General features: G+C 39.9%; 1 protein-coding gene across 6 annotated transcripts in view; it reads right to left on the bottom strand.

The window, feature by feature from the left end:
- astn1 (astrotactin 1) overlaps positions 1 to 21,081 on the bottom strand; it is a 395,124-nt gene that overhangs the window by 214,248 nt on the left and 159,795 nt on the right. For all 6 annotated transcript variants that reach the window (XM_034138228.1, XM_034138230.1, XM_034138231.1 and 3 more), the window contains 2 exons: positions 20,604 to 20,770; positions 13,451 to 13,645 (listed from right to left, as the gene is read on the bottom strand). In XM_034138228.1, coding sequence (XP_033994119.1) covers positions 13,451 to 13,645; positions 20,604 to 20,770 — 362 coding nt within the window. The remainder of the gene's footprint in view (positions 1 to 13,450; positions 13,646 to 20,603; positions 20,771 to 21,081) is intronic.

Here is a 21,081-nt window from a genome sequence, read left to right as displayed (position 1 = left end):
CCTTGGAAGAGGCGGAGAGGTGGGTGTTTGTCATCTGCTGGTGGACTAACCGGAGAGAATTACAGTGCTTACCTCGACGGGGAGGGATTGCATTGAATTAAAGCAGCGGGAGAAAACGTTGGCCCAATAGCTGTAGCGCCACTTCTGTGACGACATAGAAGTGTTCAAATCTGGATCAGTCTGTATCAGATCCGTTGCAGCCCCTTTTTTAGAGATTTGGGTATGGAGGAAAATAGAGAGGGTTGTGTTTTCTGACATTTGGTGAGTTCCCTGGAACACCGGGGACACATATTCATGTATAAAAGATGTACAAAAGTGCATTTTGCATGATAGGTCCTTTTTAATGTATAAGTTGATATACTTCGATCTACTGTACTATGTAAAAACACCACAACAATATTACAAAAAAATATACTGCATAAAGCAAACTATTGTAAAGGTAAAAGTATGAGCATAAAAAATTGTAAAAAGTGTAAACATTTACATTATTATGATTATTTAATATATAAAGACTATATATTATTGAATTACAATTAAGATAATAAGATTAGATATACTTTATTTGATCTAAAATATTTATGTTTTTTCATTATAGCAGCCTGTGAAAACCATAACATAAGTGATTAAATGCTACAGTATTCAGCAACACAACTGCAGAGCTGCAACATTGCAAACAGACTAAGTTCTACAACACCAAGTTGTCTGTGTGTATTTGTGAATGAAGCGCCATCTCATGGTTAAATCCTGTAATTGAACAAATGGGGAAATTTGGCAACGCCCTCTAGCAATTTGGCAACGCCCCCAGCCACTGGGATCCGCTGGGTTTTTGGTTGGGACACACCCATTGGAGTCCTATCTGGAGTGCTACATCTGTACAGTATAAAACAAACACATGATGTTGTCTCAATGTCTGAGTGAATGTCTCATTTCATGCTGTTTATTTTACTCTCAAATATTACCGTAATTTTCGCACTATAAAGCGCACCTGAATATAAGCCGCAGCAGCTAAATTGAATGATGTGTACATATATAAGCCGCACTGGACTATAAGCCGCAGGTGTTTTAATGTTTAATTACCATATCTAAGGGTTCGTGCACAGAGGGGATTGTCGGGAAAGAGATGGCTGTTTGAGGAAGCTCTCATTTATTAACATTTCAACAAACAAGTTGCATATTTGCATAACGTATTCAAGTGTTACCATTTAGTGCAATAGTAGCTACAGAACATGTACTGTGCTGTGTAAACTGTACGTTTCAGACACACAAACTTTTCAACTTTCAAACTTAGGAGAGGTTACGTCTTCTTTGTGTTATAAGATAGGACTGGCAGGGTCAGTCAAACCTGGTCGTTATCCCGCGGAGCTCCTGTCCCGGTCCCTTGCGCTCTCTCGGCCCGGTGTCTACAGGGCTAGCCTGAGGATCCCCCGCTAGCATCCCCCGCTAGCAACAGGCCTTCAAAACAATGTTAGAGGCGCTCCTGAAACAGCGTCAAAACGGGTATATTTCCCGGGCTTTAATATACGCTTTGTTTCACTCGTTTGTTGTTTTGCTCCTCCGTGTTTTCAGAGCAAGTCGTCGGAGCTGTAAAAATCCATAGATTAGCCGCACCGTTATATAAACCGCAGGGTCGAAAAATGGGAAAAAAGTCGCGGCTTATAGTCCGAAAATTACGGTAAATTATCTCTTTTTGTATGCTACAAATAGATTCCACCAGTAACCACATCTGACACCAGCTATTAAATTAAAAAATAAGATTGAGAGCGTCTCAAATTGCCTACATGGATATTCAGAAAAGTGTATTTTTATTACAAATTGGGAATAAAAGCATTGGTCCTTTACATAGGAGCGGCTATTAACAAAGCACAGAATGCCCTTATCTTTTACACTGGTGACAGTTCTCCTATTTCATGCTACCACTGTCTCAGATAATGAAAAACTACAAAATAGGTTACCATAGCTATGCGGATGACACCGACATTTACATAACCATTTCACCAGGAGACTATGCTCCAATTCAAACACTGAGTAAGTGCATTGAACAAATCAATGACTGGATGTGTCAGAACTTTTTCCAATTAAATAAAAGATAAAACTGAGGTAATGGTTTTTGGAGCCAAGGTAGAACGTATAAAAGTTAGTGCTGAGCTTCAGTCTGCAATGTTCAAAACAACAGATAAAGCCATAAATCGAGGTGTAGTCATGGACTCTGACCTGAGTTTCAACAGTCACATTCAAACAGTTACTAAATCAGCCTACTATCACCTAAAGAACATATCTAGGATTAAAGGACTAATGTCACAGCAGGATTTGGAAAAACTTGTCCATGCTTTTATCTTCAGTAGACTCGACTACTGTAATGGTGTCTTCACAGGTCTCACTAAAAAATCCATTAGAAAGCTGCAGCTGATTCAGAACGCCGCTGCTCGAGTCCTCACTAACACTAAGAAAGAGGATCACATCACTCCTGTTCTGAAGTCCTTACACTGGCTTCCTGTGTGTCAAATAATTGATTTCAAAATACTGCTGCTGGTTTATAAAGCATTGAACGGTTTAGGCCCAAAATACATTTCTGACCTACTGCTAAATTATGAACCATCCAGAACTCTCAGGTCTTCAGGGACTGGTCAGCTTTCTGTCCCCAGAGTCAGAACTAAACATGGTACAGCAGTGTTCAGTTATTATGCTCCAAATATCTGGAACAAACTCCCAGAAAACTGCAGGTCTGCTGCAACTCTTACTACTTTTAAATCCAGGCTGAAGACTTTTTGCCGCTGCTTTTAATTGATATATTCATATCTTAAACTGCACTGTAACTTTTATTAGATTTGCTTTTTATCTTTGCTTTTAAATGAGTGTTTTTAAATGTCATTTTATATCATTGCTTTTAAATGAGTGTTTCTAGATATCATTTTATAATATGTTACCACTTTACAATAAGACTACCCTTATAAAGGATTCATAAAGGGCTTATAATTAGGTTATTAATTAGGTTGTAAACACTTTATTAATCATTAAGAACCATTTATAAACCAGTTCTAACATAGTTTTCATACATCAACACAGGCTCACTATTTGGCAAGATGACTAAGCCTTATATTGGCTACGTAGCTTACTTCGTCTTCTTCATCAGCCAACCTCCTTGGTATATGTTGTTCACTGAGTTGATTCCCCCCCTTCTATCTTGATGTTTCTTGGCATCTCTTTATGACCATTTATTTACGAGTTACTAACATTTATAGTTGCCGAAAGGGAGCCTTATTGTAAAGTGTAAAACACATTCCCATTTATTAATGAGTTACTACCATTTATAATAAGGCTTAGCAGTACAGATAAATGTGGGCTCACTATTTGGCAAGCAACCGGTCACAGTTGCCCTGTTTATCTCATGTCTTATAAAAGCTTATTAAGGATTTATAAAGTGTTCACAACCTAATTAATAAATGAATTACAAACTATTCGTAAACCTTTTATATGTATAAGGGTAGTCTTATTGTAAAGTGGTACCTATGTTTCTTAATGCTCTTAATGTCTTTCCTTTTTGTAAAGCACTTTGAATTGCCTTGTGTTGAAAGGTGCTATATAAATAAACTTGCCTTGCCTAGGAATTTTTTCGGCAGATTTAGAAACCCTATCTACTTCTGTTTCATATGTTTTCATTATTTATTTTGGAAAAGAGCGCACGTGCATGAGAAGTAGCTATTACGATTAATTCTGGTGTCGCTGTGAGTGACTGCTTGTTTTAGCAGCTCTTTTCCTGAATTTCCCCACAGGGATAAATAAACTCCATCTTATCCTATCTTATCTCATTAATAGATGCCTTACCTCTAATTCATCCATCTGTAAACAATCGCACTAGTAATATCAATCATTATTATTTAACCTGAAACACGATAACCCAAGATATTTATAGCACTCATATTGAAACCGATTTTACAAAGTGCTCAGACATACAGGATCAAATCAAAATGTCATTACAAATGAAATGATGTCTTGTAGGGATGCTCCGATCAATCGGCTGCCGATCGTTATCGGCCGATATTCACTCTCTGCCGATCGATCGGTGCTCTCTATAAAGGCCGATCAGGAGAGCCGATCACATGACGTAAAATACATGACACTTTTCTCTGTGCGCGGCAAAACAAGCTCGCCAAAATGGCTTCACCAGTCTGGCAGTATTTTAAGGTGTCCGAAAATGACAATAAAATAGCGGTGCAACGTGTGTGTGAAGCAGAAATCCTGCAGCTCCACCCGCTGTGACGGACCGGTGAGCGGAGCAAAACACACACTAAGAGTTAGACCTAACACACTTAGCTATTTTATCTACCTCTGGAACAAGCTAAACTAGTTATAAATATATTTAGTCTTCACTGTCGGGTCGCTCATTACTGGATCAGTGAGCTGCATGAGATACTGACAGGCTGTCAGGAGAGAGAGAGAGGGGGAGAGAGGAAAAGAGAGCGCTTCCGCTCATTTCTCCCGTGTTATTATCCAAAGTTAATGTAAACTTGAATAATGTACTTCATTTGAATGTAACAATTATGTTGGTTGTTGTTTGTGGAAGCGCCAGTGAATGAGCCCCATTAACTGAGTTTTAAACATCACTTTAAATGGAAGATCCCGATAGCCCCCACCCACTCGGCCGATACTGATTCCGGCGATCGGCCCCAAAATTGGCGATCGGAGCATCCCTAATGTCTTGGATGTAAATAGTAAAACAATGCATGGCAGTCTTATTACATAAAATCAAGTTTATAAATGAGTCTCCAATTTATAGTTCATTCTTTTGGCTGAGAAATAATAACACAATCAATGATGTTGGCAAATAACCTTAGCAAAGAGTGTTATACCGTATACTTCATATACATGTTCATTCACCACAGCTATCTCTATAGAAAACAGTGATACCAAACGTTTTTCCAGATATATGTTTATTTTTGTGTACCCATGGTTAATACATCTGGGCTTTGGATTGGAATAATGTAGAATATTGTTGAAAATAAAGGTGAAATATACATGGTTACTGCTCTGTTGCTTATATTTATACATCACCATCTTGTTTTGAAACACCGTTAATTTGATTTGATTTGGAAAACAACGAAGAAAAAGGTTTGTTGGGAATTTAGTGAACTCAATTAGTTTTCATCTCGAGGTTTACAAAATCCCACGTTTGTAATGTAATTTGTCTTCTGTCGTTTTCGTTTCTCTTTCAGATGCACGTAATTTGTAATATGGGCTGAGTTCATTACACTGCATTTTTTTTTGTTAATTTTGTTGGATGATGACATGTAACATTTAACAGCCATCTGGCGCTGTACAGATGTAATTATTCATGTTCTTAAAGTTCAAGGAACTTTTGCTTAACTTGCCACTTTTTAAGTCTATTTCTGTTTTCCTCATGGTGACCTCCTTGACTATGTGACTGGATAAACTCAGAACTTTCAAAAATACCCAACCAACGCACCCCGCACCCCATTTCACATTTTAATTAACTGACTCAATGAAGGTATTCCTCCTGAGGGGGGATTTTGGGGGTGTGGTACAGTAAATTGAGGTGAGCCAAAAAAAGAAGCAGGAGGAAGAAAGAAAAAATGATCCGCCAGCATAAAGTAGTTTGGGTGTTGGGGTTGTCAGGTGGAAGCTTGGTCTTAATCATTGATCCCAAGCAGCCACCAGAATGAGAACAAAGGGCACTAAAATATTCATTAAAAGCTGCTCTGAGTTGCTTGTGAGAGAGAGGAATAGAGAGGAGGAGACAGTGTTAGGAGTAATGAGAGGAGGTTAGCTTTTAACATCTCATTACTGGAGTCCACTGGCTCCCACTGGGACAAGAAGATGGAGACCCTGTCACTGAGCTATGTAACATGAATCCTCATCACAACCTGCCCAGTGCTCCTCGACAAGTCACAGGGATAGGATCCCCATCCTATGTCATGTTGGTTTGTAACCAAAAACATCTCCACCAGTCTGCTGCCAATGGCAAAGACACGACTGGATTTTGACCAAGTAAAAAGTCAGGTAAAAAAAAAAGCCTTGTGTTTTTAAAGTAGGAAACAACAATTGAGTGAGTGTATGAAGCCGGAGGGTAAGACTCATGCAAAGAAAAGGCGGGTAGTGCTTCCCTGTCTTAAAAAAACAAAAACTTGAGAGGCATTTCAGGGCTGCTGAGCTTAAAAGATGAACTAAGGGAGCCATGCTGTGTGGAGAGAATCAACCCGACTCTTTAAGTGTGTGTGTGTGTGTGTGTGTGTGTGTGTGTGTGTGTGTGTGTGTGTGTGTGTGTGTGTGTGTGTGTGTGTGTGTGTGTGTGTGTGTGTGTGTGTGTGTGTGTGTGTGTGTGTGTGTGTGTGTGTGTGTGTGTGTGTGTGTGTGTGTGTGTGTGTGTGTGTGTGTGTGTGTGTGTGTGTGTGTGTGTGTGCTGTCCAGCAGACGTATAGACTGAACACCGACTGCAAAACATGTGTGTATGTATTTTAGTTAGCGTCTATTTTGGTTATTTTGTTGTTTGTGCTTGTGTGTCTACTGGACTGCTTATACCACTTACTGTTTATTTCCAACAGGAGATCCATCCCCCACCATACAGGTATTTATTTCCCAAACAAATGAACTATTAGCACTTTTCACCAGCAGGGATTGTTTCCAATTACAAAGTCTGAGGGATTGGGCAAAAGAGAACAAAGAAACAAAACTATAAGTGTATTTGTTTAGTTGTAGTTTAGTTTAGCTGTGTGTAGATCAGTGGATTTTCAAGAAGCAAAGATGAAGGTTTGCATTTTGAGGGGGAAAAGAAAAACAAACCTCCACAGATGATTACACAATATTCAAATGTGACTTTTCCTCGCCACTGACTCATGCAAACAGATGCTTTGCGCCTCTCCAGAGCAGTGGGGTAGGGACATTTGAAGAAGTGCCAGTGCCAACATCACATAGAAATGTCCTTACTACCCCTCCCCTTGTTTCTTTCTCTCTCTTTTGCTTTCTTGCTTTAACTCAAGGGCAAACCGTACATCTAAAACAAGGATGTGGGAGGACTTTCACTTGCATGTAGTAACCAGTGACTAGGGCCCCATTTACACGAGGATGAAACAGGTACATTTGCGTTTACGCACCGAATTCGTTTTCAAAAAAGTCTTCCGTTCACACGCATTCGGCTCAATTAACGTGTCCGTTCACACGAGACCGCTCGACCCGCTGGAAACGCTGTAGTACATATGCCGGGCCTGTAAGTGGCGCTGCTGCCGCCACAAAATACACCAAAAGCAGTGAAGAAGACCCCCGGAGCATGGTTGCCATGGTTGCCCTTCTGTTTATTCTCCGCGGTGGACGGCGTGTGCTCCTGCTGTAAATCTCTCCGGTAGTCCACCAGCAGATGAAAAACACCCACCTCTCCGCCTCTTCCAAGGGACGAGGGGACCATGCGGCAGAGTTTCCGTTAACATTGTTTTTCGCCGGTCAACATGTCCGTTAAAGTTTAAATCTTCCGGACAAAATTTGAAAAGTGCCGGTCAGAGGTCTTCTTTGTTATTTATTGAGCTTTAAAACAAATTGATAACAACTCTATATAATAATATAAGAATAATACACGGAGCCTCTCTTTTCCTCCCTCTCTTCTGACAGCCCAGCAGCTGATCTCTGAGCAGGAGAGGTGGGGAGAAGGAGACATGGGGAGAGGGAGGCGGGGCTATTTCATCGTTATCAGAAAATGATCGTATTGGGCGTACACACGGAGCCGTTTGCCCCCCCAGAGCGTTCCGTTTGCAGATCTATCCACCTTGGGACCCGTTATCGTTTGCGGGGTCAGTGTGAACGAACGGGCTATACGCGAGAGAAAAGTAGCAGACACAACCCGTTTTGTCCTCGTGTAAACGGCACCTAAGTCAATGGCTGTTGAAAGCTGCATATCACAACTTTGCACTTCTGTAAAGTGGCTTTGAGAAATAACTCAAGTTTCAAAGTTTGAAAGCTTGTCTGACTGGAGGTCATTTACACAGTGTCGGTTAACTGCACACTCCTTGGTCATCCTCTGAGTTACTGTCTTTTGCAGGAAGTGAAAAAGGGAGTGGGAGTGATAAAGAGAAGCCGTCGCTGACTCCAGTATTTAAGAAAGCCTGCTCAAGCCTCTGAGATTTTCTCAAAAGTAAAATGACTTCCTTAGACAGTATATCTACTATACGGCAGTTAAAATAGGGAAAGAAGATTGTTCCCTCAGGGTGAGCCTTTTTTTATATTTAAAGAGTTCTCGGGCAATTTAGTTGATGGCTCTAGCAAAAGACAGATTTTTATTTTTATTTAAAGAAAGGTCAAAGTCGATGTAGAGAAAGTCCACATGTCTTGACTTTTAGTGCCATAGTAAAAAAAAAAAGAGATCCTACATTTCCCATAATTAAGGCCGTGTTTTGAAAGCTGCTGCCATTTCAGATTCCAATTCCCACTTTGCGAAATACGCAGATTTCCTCTGGTGATATTCAATCTCTTATTAAACTCAATGCACTGCGGCATCAGATGAATAGCTGTAGCTAATAAACATGTATTATGTGAGAAACTTGGAAGTTGTCTATTCTATGGGCTTCCCCAAACATAATATTTATACTTGACAAAAATTGTGAGGGAGAACACAAACCTTTCTGAAACACAACTGGACAATGATGAGTGTTCTTGTAGTCCAACAAAACCAATAGTTATTTCGAGTCACCCCAACTAAAATGATCTCTCTTGCATTGCATCAATCACGGAAGACTGAATTTCAAATGTTGGACTTGAAAGGCTGCCAAAACTCAACCCTACCCATAATGCAACCCAATAGACTTGCCTGGTAATGCTTATATATGTCAAGCTTGGAGTTTAGGATTTTCAAGACATTTTTATGAAAAATGTTCCACAAGATAAAAAAAACTGTTTTCACAATCGAGTAGTATTCCGTATGACTTGAAATTATTTGGTACAATTGAAAGTACTTAAACTGTTTTCCATTGAAGTACTTTCCAATGCTATTGCAGCATATTACAAGGCCCTCATTTTTTAAAGACAGCATCATACATGGATACAGACGGACAGCACAGTTCTTGATGTGCAGCATTACATTTGACATGTGTCTCCTTGGGGACGGATTTAGCACCATGTACCAGACATTTACAAATGTATTTGTACTAATGTATGTAACAAGCACCAACTACAGTTTAATTTGCTTTTTAGTTTTGAAATAACTTCAGATTGACACCTTCACTGACTTTGAGAGCCCTGACGGATCTTTGGAATTCAATTGCGATGCTCCCTTCCCGTACATTTGGTTCATTTTACATTCAAACGTTCATCTGGTCTAATTACATTTAATTTCAGCACACTGGCTCCTGGTCAGTTTCTAATTAATTTGCTGCCATCTCTTATAATTAGGCTTTGCATTAACCATGCCTCCCAACAGACTCTCTCTTCCTCTTCCACCACCTCATCTGCACAGGAAGTAGTTAGTGCTGTTCAGAGTCCGCCTCAGACCCCGCTCTCAATTCACAGGCAGTTTCAAATGAGATCAGAACATTTGAGATTTAGATTCTTGATGATATTAACTTTACTGCCTCGCCCGCCCATCCTTCTCTACCACCACAGCAGTGGATCTCTAAGTGGCAGAGTTTCCTCCGGGCAGCGGAATCCATGCACAGTCCAAATTAAATTCCTGGACTGCAGATTACTTTGCTGACCTTTTGACTTCCTGAGTTCAGCGGAAATTATTGCAGCAGCCGGACAGTGATAATTAAGCACCTTCAAAGTGCTCTGCCATCCACATAAAATCATGAAAGGGATACAGCATCTCTTTGGACCTGGCAAGTATACATTTACCTCTCAAAAAGGTTATGTATTTATTTGAGTTGTTTCTCCTAAGAGTATTTGCCTTAGATCAGGGTGAATGTATTGTGTTTTGAAGACAACCCATGAAAACAGCAGGCATTACTATCCCTCATCTTCTTTCTTTTGGAAGGAATTGACATAGATTCTCCTTTCATCATAATGAAATGACCTTTTAAATATACTGATTCAATCTGATATGCTTTTAAAGCCTGCAGAGACACATCCACCTGATTATGTATGCACTACTACTGCTTTCATTTCACCATTGTGTGCTTTTGAACTGTATCAACCTGAGAGTGTTATGCTGCGTTCACACCGGACGCGATGCGACTATTCGCTTCGCTCTAATCGCTCCTATCGCATCGCTCTAAACGCTGGAGTTTCACCGCGGCTGCCAGCTGTGTTTACTCGCATCATTCAAACAAGACGCGCTGGCTCGGGAGCTACAACTACAACAAATGAACATATTTTACCGTGATTAAATTGTAATACACATTTCTAAATGATGCCGAAGTAACAACATACTGATACCGGTTAGTAACAACCATGAATTAATGCTTTGACAAGTCTGCAGACAAGACGGCAGGCAAAACACCTTTTAAAATGCTTGTTTTCTGAATGAAGATCGGGTCGACCAGGCGAAGCTAACGTTGTATATGCTCATTCCACACTCATAACAACGGCCTACAGACATAAATAAACCAGCGACTGTATTCACCATGACACAGACAGTCTGTGGTTTGTACTTGTTTTTTTTTGTCCAGTTTCTGAACAGATATGAGGAGCTGTGAGCTCTGTGTGCTAACTGCTAACAGCTAACGGCTGATGTTGTGTGGTTGACGGCGGCTGAGATCCTCACCGCTGATTGGCTTCCGCGAGAACGCGTCACGTGAATTTGACGCTCGAGTTGAAAAAATTGAACTCTCGCGTTTAATGCGGCACCGTTCAATCGCCTCAATCGCGTGATTCGCGCCGCGTCCACCGCTTCATGCGCGCCGTCGGAGCGAATTCGCGTCTGTCCGTGTCTCTGCATTGACTTTACATGTAATCGCGCCGCCCCCAAACATCGCATCGCGTCCGGTGTGAACGCAGCATTAAAGGCTGAGAGGCATATCGCTTAGGAAACTAACACCCCTGTCAACAATAACAGAAGTGCTGTATTGGGGGGGGTGGACACAACTCAATGCGCCACGACTGTCTGAATAGAAGTACATTTCAATATGAGACAGCAGGCGTCCCAGTAGAAGACATTTGACTGAATGCCTTGCACTAGCTTTCAATGAATATAGGATAAATACAAAGGAAGTGATATGTCATGTGAGTGGATCAGCAGACGTGACTAAAGCCATTCAGGCAATTAAATCTCAGTTTGCCGAACAAAGCCATCAATGGTATTAAAATATTCTGTGCGTCTTTGTTAATAAAAAATGGGTTATAATGTTTCGCTAAGTTTCCCGGGAATATATCACTTGTTTGACAAGAAAGCCACGGGAGCCAAGTGAGATTTTAAACACAGCTGCATATCATTAATCACCAAAGTGTTTTTATTTGTCTATATTATTCGTTCACATCTGTTAGATTATGTCGGTGTAGAACGACAATTCTCCTTCAGAGAAAAAAAAATGCATTATTTAAAAATATGTCTGTGTGGTTTTATTGAACATGATGGTCTTTATACTGCTGACCTGAGGTTATTACTGTGTGCAGTGGCAATAAAGTTGTTTTTGTGGTTTGCGGCATAGTTGCATTGATGTTGGATGTTTAGTTGTATTGATATGGTGGTCTTATAAACCCCATGCTCCACCTGGTAAATGCACCATTGCACTTTGATTCGGGGAGGGATGTCTGTGTGTATGTGATAAAGCCAGTTTTGAAATACAGTTTGGAAAGATTTTGTCCTATTCATTCTTGTATTTTATACCTCTATTATTCTATATTAGCTTTTTTTATTTTGTCTGTCTTCAATATGCTATTACATTTATTTTATTTTTGTAAAGCACCTTGAATTGCCTTGTGTTGAAAGGTGCTATATATACAAATATATAATGTATGTGCTATAACAATATGAAAAACTTGCCTTTCCTCTCTTTTCCAGGAAAGGGAAGTTTACTTTTTTGGATAGCATATTAGATAGCCTAACACAATCTGAATTGTCCGTATTTAACATAGAATATCCTCTTTTTTTTGTATTACTTCAAGTCATGTTAGGGATCATATCTAAGGAGTTCTGTTATGATACTGTTTACACTTTGTATTAAAATACAATCTTAATTTTGATTCTTTGGATATTGACATCTGATCAATTGCCTTTCATCAGGATGGGTGAGGAAAATGGATGCATGGGAAAATAAATGCACTTTATCCTAAAATCTACATTTACTTATAATAAGCCTCCTTACCACTGTAGGGGGCAGTAGTGACAATAATTGCTTTAGTTTTGGAGCTGCTCACTGAAACTCCACAAAAAATGATTCAATAGCCTCCTACGCACACAACCCACTGTCACAACAATCCCACTCTAAGTTCATAGATGGTTACAATCTCAGCCTGCAAACAGATAAAATAGTACCAAGCATTACTGCAGGAAGGCAATAGCAAGGACATTTCAAATGAAATGTTAAACTAATATTTTTTGAAGGACATTTTCTTTTTTAGGAAAGTTAACTCAATGCTTTGAGAATTTAAGACCTTTAGATATACTACTGAATCAGAAATATTGTTATCATGGTCAGATCTCAATAGCAGGATTTTCAGGTGGACTGGTGAACAATCCGTCAAGGAAAGCAGGGCTGCTTTATGAGCTTTTTTTTTGTATTCCTAGCCAAGGGAGATTGTTCTCTGTTGTTGGCAGTCTTGCCTGAGAAAGCAGGACGAGGAGTAGCTGTCTTCCTATGGATATGGTCACAGAAAGCATCTGGCTGAGGTCCAATCACAATAAAGCCAGGAAACCCATCTGATAGCATTGTATCATATTCATATTGGAAAAATACCATTGTATTGTTCTCTGTGATACACCTTCAGATCACATGTAAATACCCACATAACTAGGGATGCATTGATTCCAATATTAACCAATATTGACTCGGATAGATGGTTTGGCCGACAATGAGGACAATCTATTTAAAATGATTTGTTTATAAACGACGTACATACTAGAGATTTCATCTGTGATTAACCTTTCATAAGCGTGCTGCAATAAAACTGTTTACATTTGAGTTGTTTTTTAACTAAAGCCTTAGAATCAAAAGTGATCCCTGTCTCTTCCATACAGTGGGGCAAAAAGTGTATTAATTGAACACCCTTACCAGATCAATACTCTGTACCATAGATACCCAAACTCTAACTATTCTCAAAAAGCCAGACCGTCCCTACTCACAAGTGTTACTTTCAATCAATATCCAGCTTTACCTTTTGACACATGCAATACACCTTTTCAAAGACATCTGCCACTTGAGACTGTTTTAAACAGAGCACTTTAAAGAACGATGACAGAAAAAGTTCCATCATCACCACTGTAGAAGCCCAAACCCTGCCAAGCGGGGGCCCCTGCTGAGATACAAATGGCAGAGCGGTGTCCCACATGCTCCGCTTCACTAACAGCTTGTGTGTTTACCTGAACGTGGCCTTGAGGATCTGTCCAGACGTGCTCTCTTTGGAGTGGTTGTTGTATCCGTAGAAAAGGTCTCCGAACACAGTCTGGTTAGCGGGGATGTCCACTGCCTCGGCGCAGTCTATTCCCTCGGTGCAGGCCTCCGACAGCGGCAGACATGACCTCCCATCTGGACCACGCTTGTAGTCCTCGATGCACCTAAAGGAAAAGTGGTTTACGTTTTAACTGGATTATACATTTACTTCTGTACATGTGCAGGAGAGGACAAAGCTGCTCATGCTATGACTCCGGTTTGCAGAGAGGGCAAAGGTACACACATCATTTACTCAAGTAGAAGTACAGATACTCGTGTTTAAAAATACTCTGGTAAAAGTAGAAGTGCTGACAAAACTTCTTGACTCAAGTAAAAGTAAAGAAGTATGGGCTTCGAAATGTACTAAGTAAAAAGTACCCATAACTAGCAGCTGTTTTAAAGAGTACCTGACCTCACTTTATATTAATAGAACAATAATGTCATTGTTAGCTAATGAATGTTTCCATGCTGAACAACGGCAAAATGAAAAGGTTTTCATTGGTCCCTCTTGTTTAGAGAAGACCAGGAAATGATGGATACACGGATCGTGTTCAAATCAATAGGCACGCAATGACTCCAAATGATAATGATCACAGCACCAAACACAGATTAAAACTAAAGTAACGAGCCTGTTTTGAAAATGTAAGAAGTAAAAGTACAGGTAATTGTGTTAAAAATGTAAGAAGTAAAATTAAAGAGTTGTCAGAAAAGTAGTGGAGTAAAGTACTGATACCAGAAAAATGCACTTAAGTACAGTAACAAAGTATTTGTACTCCACTACTTCCCACCTCTGCCGGTTTGTACCAAGGTCTTTGGTTTGGTCTTGTAATGTAATGTTACGTTAGCTCAGCAGATCATTAGAGGTTATCAGTCTGATATGGAAACATTGTCAAACTAATAAGCTTGTTATTACTATAAATGGCCAGTTACGCCCCTTTCTAAAGTCATGATTACAATTCAATACCACTTATATTATATCTTAGTAAATTTGGGCTGAATGGATTTCTTTTAGAAAACTAATCAATTCTTATGTAGAAAGGTGAAAAAAAAAAAAAAATCTGCGGGAGCTCAACAAGAAGCAGCTGCATTTTCATTTCATAATACTCAGGTAGAGAAAAAGGAACATTTTTAATAATGCTTGGCTCCAACCATTACGAGCTTGATTTAGAGGAAATAATTACATGCAATTTTAATTACAACCCCACTATTTGATGAGACTTTAAAGTGTCAAGTTTCCTCAAAGCCTTAGCATTAAAGTTGGGCTACAGTGGTTTTTTGACCAAGTGTATGTTTAAGTAAAAAAAGGAACCTTGCACGACCTCAACAACAAATTGCAACATTTTTTTTATTTTTTTTTTATTAATAACGCTTGCCTCTATCATATAACTTTTTTTTGTGTAGACAAATTAAAATTACAACCGCAATATCGATTACAATAATTGAATGTTGCAATGTATTGCCTTCAAAGCCTTAGCATTATCCTAATGTAATGAACATGGATAATGAGATTATACTGTACTGCAACACCCAAGTGGTACGGTAAGGCACTTTTAGTTGCTAATACTGTATGAACACATTTACAAGTAGACTGTTGGCAGACATGAATATTGATTCAAACCTTGCGATTGAATATTTTTGAAGTTATATTCTGCAGCATTTCCACTGTGTTGAAAACATGAACGTTTCAGTCAACAGTGTAGAATCAGCCAAATCAATTCTAGTAAAGTGGCACAAAATCCCCCATCTGAAAAAGGAGAGAAACACTGAGAAGCGTCTTAAGCTCTTTCATATTGATGATGTTTTGACATGTCGGTGTACAATATACCCTGTGAAATGAATCAAAAGCAGACAAAGTAGGGGGAGAGAACTGGGGAAGGGGGGGTTAAAGAGAGAAAGATAATATTTCAGGGATTTAAACTGAGAGAAGCTCTACTGGATGCCAAATGTCTCAAAAATAATACCAGTCTCCAGTGGGACTGGTCGAGGATTAGCCACATCTGCACAGTGGATAGTGACAACAACATGCTGTTGTTAGGAATAAAATAGAACAGCAGTGTGTATGTATACTGTGCCTGCAACATCATGTGTAATGTAAAGATGACAACAGAAACAACAGCTTGTAGTGTTCAACTACAAATCAGCTGCTTCCAGGATCTGGTGCTACTTTGTCACATCTCTTTAGAACTCAAAGAAACTAGAACTAGAAGGCCTCCACAGCTAAAGTTAAATATGTTGTTTAAAATACAACTTTAGCTTGTTAGAGCAGAACATATGAACAACTCTAACCTTGGACCACCTGTAGAGTTAATATGTACACGCCATGCAGGTATTTTTTTGTTATTCTGGCTGATTAGAACTCTGACGTTTTTTCAAAATCATGGAATTCATGTGAGATTAATGATCAAATGATCTCAGGTGCAATATCATAAGTGGTGAGGAAGATGTTATTCATTCTATACATGTCCACACAGTCTTGAAAGGAGGTCTCATTAGTGTATTAAGTGAAACCCCTGAGGGGCTTTAGCATGGCTGTGAACTGGCTTTAGATTAAATGATGCAGGTCTCCATATAACGCATCACAACATGAGCTGATGCCATGTTTCCACTGCACCCTACCATCTGCTCGTCTCACTTTTGACAACCATACATTTTATATATTCCATTGCAGATCGTACCCCCTTATTGTGGTATGATGCACTTGTAGCAATGCAATATGTAACTGTGATGACATCATCTTTAACAGGACCCTCTATGAAGCATTTCATCTGCAACAAAACAGAGGAATGTCTGCACTTTGTCCATTGTACACACAAGTGTTTGAGGCTTCCAAATGTAGTTAATACAAAAATGTGATTGCTGTAAACCATAGCTTGGCTTTTTGAAAAAGGCAGGTTTGTGCAGGTTTTGTGTTGTGCTAGCAACAGTTCTCTCCATCCAGTCAGTGGTCTTTATTGACTTAAAGGTCGCTTATAATGCAAAATCCACTTGTTCATGGCTTTTATACATAAACATGTGTCCCCTCTGTGTAAATAGATTCTGGAAGTTTCAGGAAAATATATTTGCTCACTTGTTGTCCTGATCCATAAAAACCTGTCTGAAAATGAGCTGATCAGATTTTGGCCACTTTATGATGTCATAACGATTTTTTGGCTTGTGTAACCATTAGCCAATCACCAACCAAGGTAACACCCCCCACTTTATCACCTGAGGCTGCCTTTACACGGGAACGTTTGCGTTTACGCACAGTATGCGTTTTCAAAAAAGTCTTCCGTTCACACGCATTCGATTAATTTAACGTGTCTGTTCACACGAGACCGCTTGACCCACTGGAAACACTGTAGTACATATGCCAGGCCTGTAAGTGGCGCTGCTGCCGCCACAAAATACACCAAAAGCAGCGAAGAAGACCCCGGAGCATGGTTGCCATGGTTGCCCTTCTGTTTATGCCCCGCGGTGGATTTAGCAACATGTAGTAGTTCATGTAATTCTCCATGTCCACTTGTTGCTGATGGTTGTGGTAGAGGAGCTGTAGATTTTGCACTAACATCTGTAGCATGGTCCGTAGCAGTAGCACTAGCAGTAGGTACTGACAGTAGCTACTGACCATGCTACAGCAGTGAGCAGCAGAGGTGGGGAGAGGCGGGGCTATGGCTTCATCTATCGGGAAATGATCGTATAGAGGCGATTACACGGAGCCGTTTGACCCCCCAGAGCGTTCCGTTTGCAGATCTATCCACCTTGGGACCCGTTATCGTTTGCGGGGTCCGTTTCTATCGTTTTGTTACGGCCTCGTGTAAATAAAAGGGCTATACGCAAGAGAAACTATGCGGATACAACCCGTTTCGTTCCCGTGTAAATGGGGTCTAAATCTCTTCCTAGAGCAACATTGTGTTATTTTTAACCAAATATCTTGCAGAGGGGCGTGGGGAGTGGCTCCATATTTGCATCTAAAGTAACAGACAGAGAATCAGCACTTTTGAAACAGGGCTGAAACAGAGGGGTTTATGGGATGCTACAATGGGTGATATGTTGGTATTTCGGGCCAAACACTTCAGAGACATGTTTTGTATATATCTGAGACCTATAATATATTGATGAAAAACAGTATAATAGGGGACCTTTAACTCTACCTTCTGGTATCGGCTCAGCTCCGTTTCAACCTAAGACCAAGGGTTACTAAAAGGTACCAGGTTTTTTCCACAATCTTTGTCAATGGAAAACCCAAAAAGAGTGTGTCCAGTAGAGTACAATGGTACCAAATCATGCAGTAGAATTGTGGATAGTCTAACCGTATATCTGTAGTAATGGGCCTATTTTAAATGAAGGCATTGTGACATGTGACACCTCCATTAAAATGTAACAGCAATGAGTGGAAAGAAAAATAACTCTGTCTGCATTTTACACATATTTTTGTATGTAACGATCATACACTGTATGCATCAACATTCAGTATTTCAGAGCTTCTGCTCCAAAACATTTTGAGTATTGAATGTTCCACTCAGGATTTTATTCTTGTCAGGGCCTCTAAAGTACTCAGAATCTGATGTTTGTTTCGGATTTATTTTATTGATGTGTCTGATGTCTGCTGGTGAAGAGATGCATCATTTAAGGCAGCTGAAATTCCTGTAAAATCAGCTCCTGGATGTTTTTTCTACATCGTTGTTGCCATGGTCACAATGTCTAATAGTTGGACCATTATAAACAGCAAAAAAAAGCTGTTGGCTTTCTGGGTGGCAAACACATGCCACGAGCACCTTAGGTGTCAGCAATCACAGTTACATTGGTACTGTAGAAAAGCTCCAACCTGATGTAAGTCATATCAATTTGTAGGATGCCTACAGTAAATAGACTCATACAAATTAATCACTAACAGATATGATGGTTATCATTATGGGTGATTTTAGGCAGGACTGACACTCCCTCATCACCCCTACTTGCCTCCATGCCTGTCAGTTTAACCAAAAAGACCATCTACAACAACAAAATTGCTCACTTACTCTACTAACTCCACCAAGGGTGCTTTCTAACAAATAGCGTGTTTGCTGTCCTCAAACCAGTGTAACACTGATGCATTTTTTATTTTGTTTCGACAAGCAAGATTCGGCCAGACTTTACGCTAGCTAAACACATTTATTTCTGAACAATTTAGCAAGAAAATGGAGAATATACTTCAACATAATATATTAAGATCTCTGTATTGAATTACTGTTGGACATGAGCAGGAGGGAATATACAGTACATAAAGCACCAGATGATGGTCTTTTATAGACATTTTTTAAGGGTCACTCAGTTTACTGGCTGGAGGTACGATTGAAAAGCCTCAGTTATATGCGGCTGTGTTTAAAATAAATGGAGAATTTTATCATTGATCTTCTTGATCTGTTGAATTTATAATGAAGTATATATCGTATAGAATCTATATTAAATGTCATTAAAGATGGCAAGGGAAAGGAAGTGACTTTGAAAGAGAGTACAAAGGGCACCCACAGGGCACCGGGGCTCACAGAAAGGAGAGAGATCTGTATCATCTACAATGGCCTACAGTCACCATATTTGTACCGAGTTGAAGACCTTAGTACTGAAATATATATATATATATATGCTGTTGACATGTAATTCCAGCATATATCAAAGCATTCAATTATTATTATTTTTGTTCTGAGTTTGAAAAAGCTATAGGTGTCTTAATTGTGTTTGATTTAGTTGTTGGTGGTCAGCCTACAGCATGATAGATACACAGGATACACATGGGGGGACACCTCACTACACACACTTGGGCAACAGACTCATGGTCAATAACTTAGACAACTTCATTGATATTACTTTAGTTATGAAAAGCAAGAATTAGCTGGTTAGATGTCCTACTTTCATGTAAGTTGGAATATGTTAACCCAATTATATATTTATATATATATTTGTATATTCTTTGTTATATTTTGGAGCACCTGTGCCTTTATTGAACACAATGTTGAAAGGGGGAGATAGAGGGGATGAAACATGGTAAATGGTGCCAGGTCAGATTCGAACAAGCTGGTCAACCAGCCCTATAATGGCGCGTCTCCACTACAGCGCGGAGCACGGTTTAAGAGGGCTGTGACGTCAGCGGCCCGTTTTTGGTTGCGTTTCCACTTGGCCTAGTACCGGCCGGCGGGTCCTAATTCACAGTTTTTCTGGCCTCATAAAATCGTGGTTCTAGGGCCAGAGACAACGAGGCTGAGTCGGGCTGAGTATGCTAAATTGGAGAGAGAATCGCTGGCAAGGGGGCTACAACTACAACAAGATAGACATATTTGACTGTGATTTAATTGTAATACACGTTTCAAAATGATGCCGAAGTAACAACATACTGATACCGGTTAGTAAAAACCATGAATTAATGCTTTGACAAGTCTGCAGACAGACGGCAGGCGAAAAACCTTTTAAAATGCGTGTTTTCTGAATGGAGATTGGCTAAGCTAACGCAGTATATGCTCCGACCATCCACACTCACAACAACGGCCTATACAGACATAAATAAAGCAGCGACTGTATTCGCCATGACACAGGCAGTCTGTGGTTTGTACTTGTTTAACTTTTGTCTAGTTTCTGAACATATATGAGGAGCTGTGAGCTCTGAGTGCTAACAGCTAACGGCTGTGTTGTTTTTCTGGGGTTCTCATTGAAGATGACGTCACGGCTCCGCCTACACTGCGTTACTATAGATACTACCCCAGTTCCTAAACTGTAATGGAAATGCGCCATAAAGTGAGCCAGTCCTAACGAGGCCTAGCCATACCGAGCGAGGCCGAGCGAGGCCGTGTAGTGGAAATGCGCCATTAGTGAGGTATAGAAAAGCCAAACTTGCAAATGTGTTAATTTCAAATGGAAATAGAAAACTGTTAAAAGTCAAAATTCTTAAATTGCTAATTCTAATGCTTTTCCATAATATAATAATATAGGAATTGATTTTGTTCATCTTTGAATGAAAACATCCCAAGCTTTCATGACTTGATGCCATGTCAAGGATCAGACTCAACATAACAATGTTATGAAATAAAGTAATTAAGTAATTTAGAATTAAACCAAGAATCTGTAATTCCTTACCCACAGAACATCTGGATGTTGTAGAGTGTCGGGTCATCCTCCAGAGGAGCCAGCTGCTGGAGACACAGCTGCTCACACCCACCGTTAAACCCATCGGAGCAGTCGATGCCGATGTGGTGGTCGTAGCACCCGGTCCCATCCTTCATAGGACTCAGCCCTGGAGGACACTGTTGGAGGAATAATGTTTTAAATGACTAATGATAGCAATTACATATTTTACTACATTCTTAGAGCTGCTTAAACTGTGAGAAGCTGCCACATTAACACTAATCCCAGATGGGACAGGTAAACAGACCAGATAACATCTGCACCACAGAATGTAAACACTCAGATTTCTGTTCCTATTAGTGCAGCCTGTATGAGCACTGACCTTAGTCTGTAAATGTGCATATTGCAAGAAGTACAATTTAAATCAGTCTAAATGACAACACTAGGCTGCAAAAGTAGAGTCAAAGGCACAGGCTTTTTATCATTGTTG

This window comes from Trematomus bernacchii, unplaced genomic scaffold, assembly GCF_902827165.1.
Source record: "Trematomus bernacchii unplaced genomic scaffold, fTreBer1.1, whole genome shotgun sequence".
NCBI lineage: Eukaryota > Metazoa > Chordata > Actinopteri > Perciformes > Nototheniidae > Trematomus > Trematomus bernacchii.
Note: the sequence above shows the minus strand (reverse complement) of the source record. Positions and strands in the feature narration are given on the sequence as shown.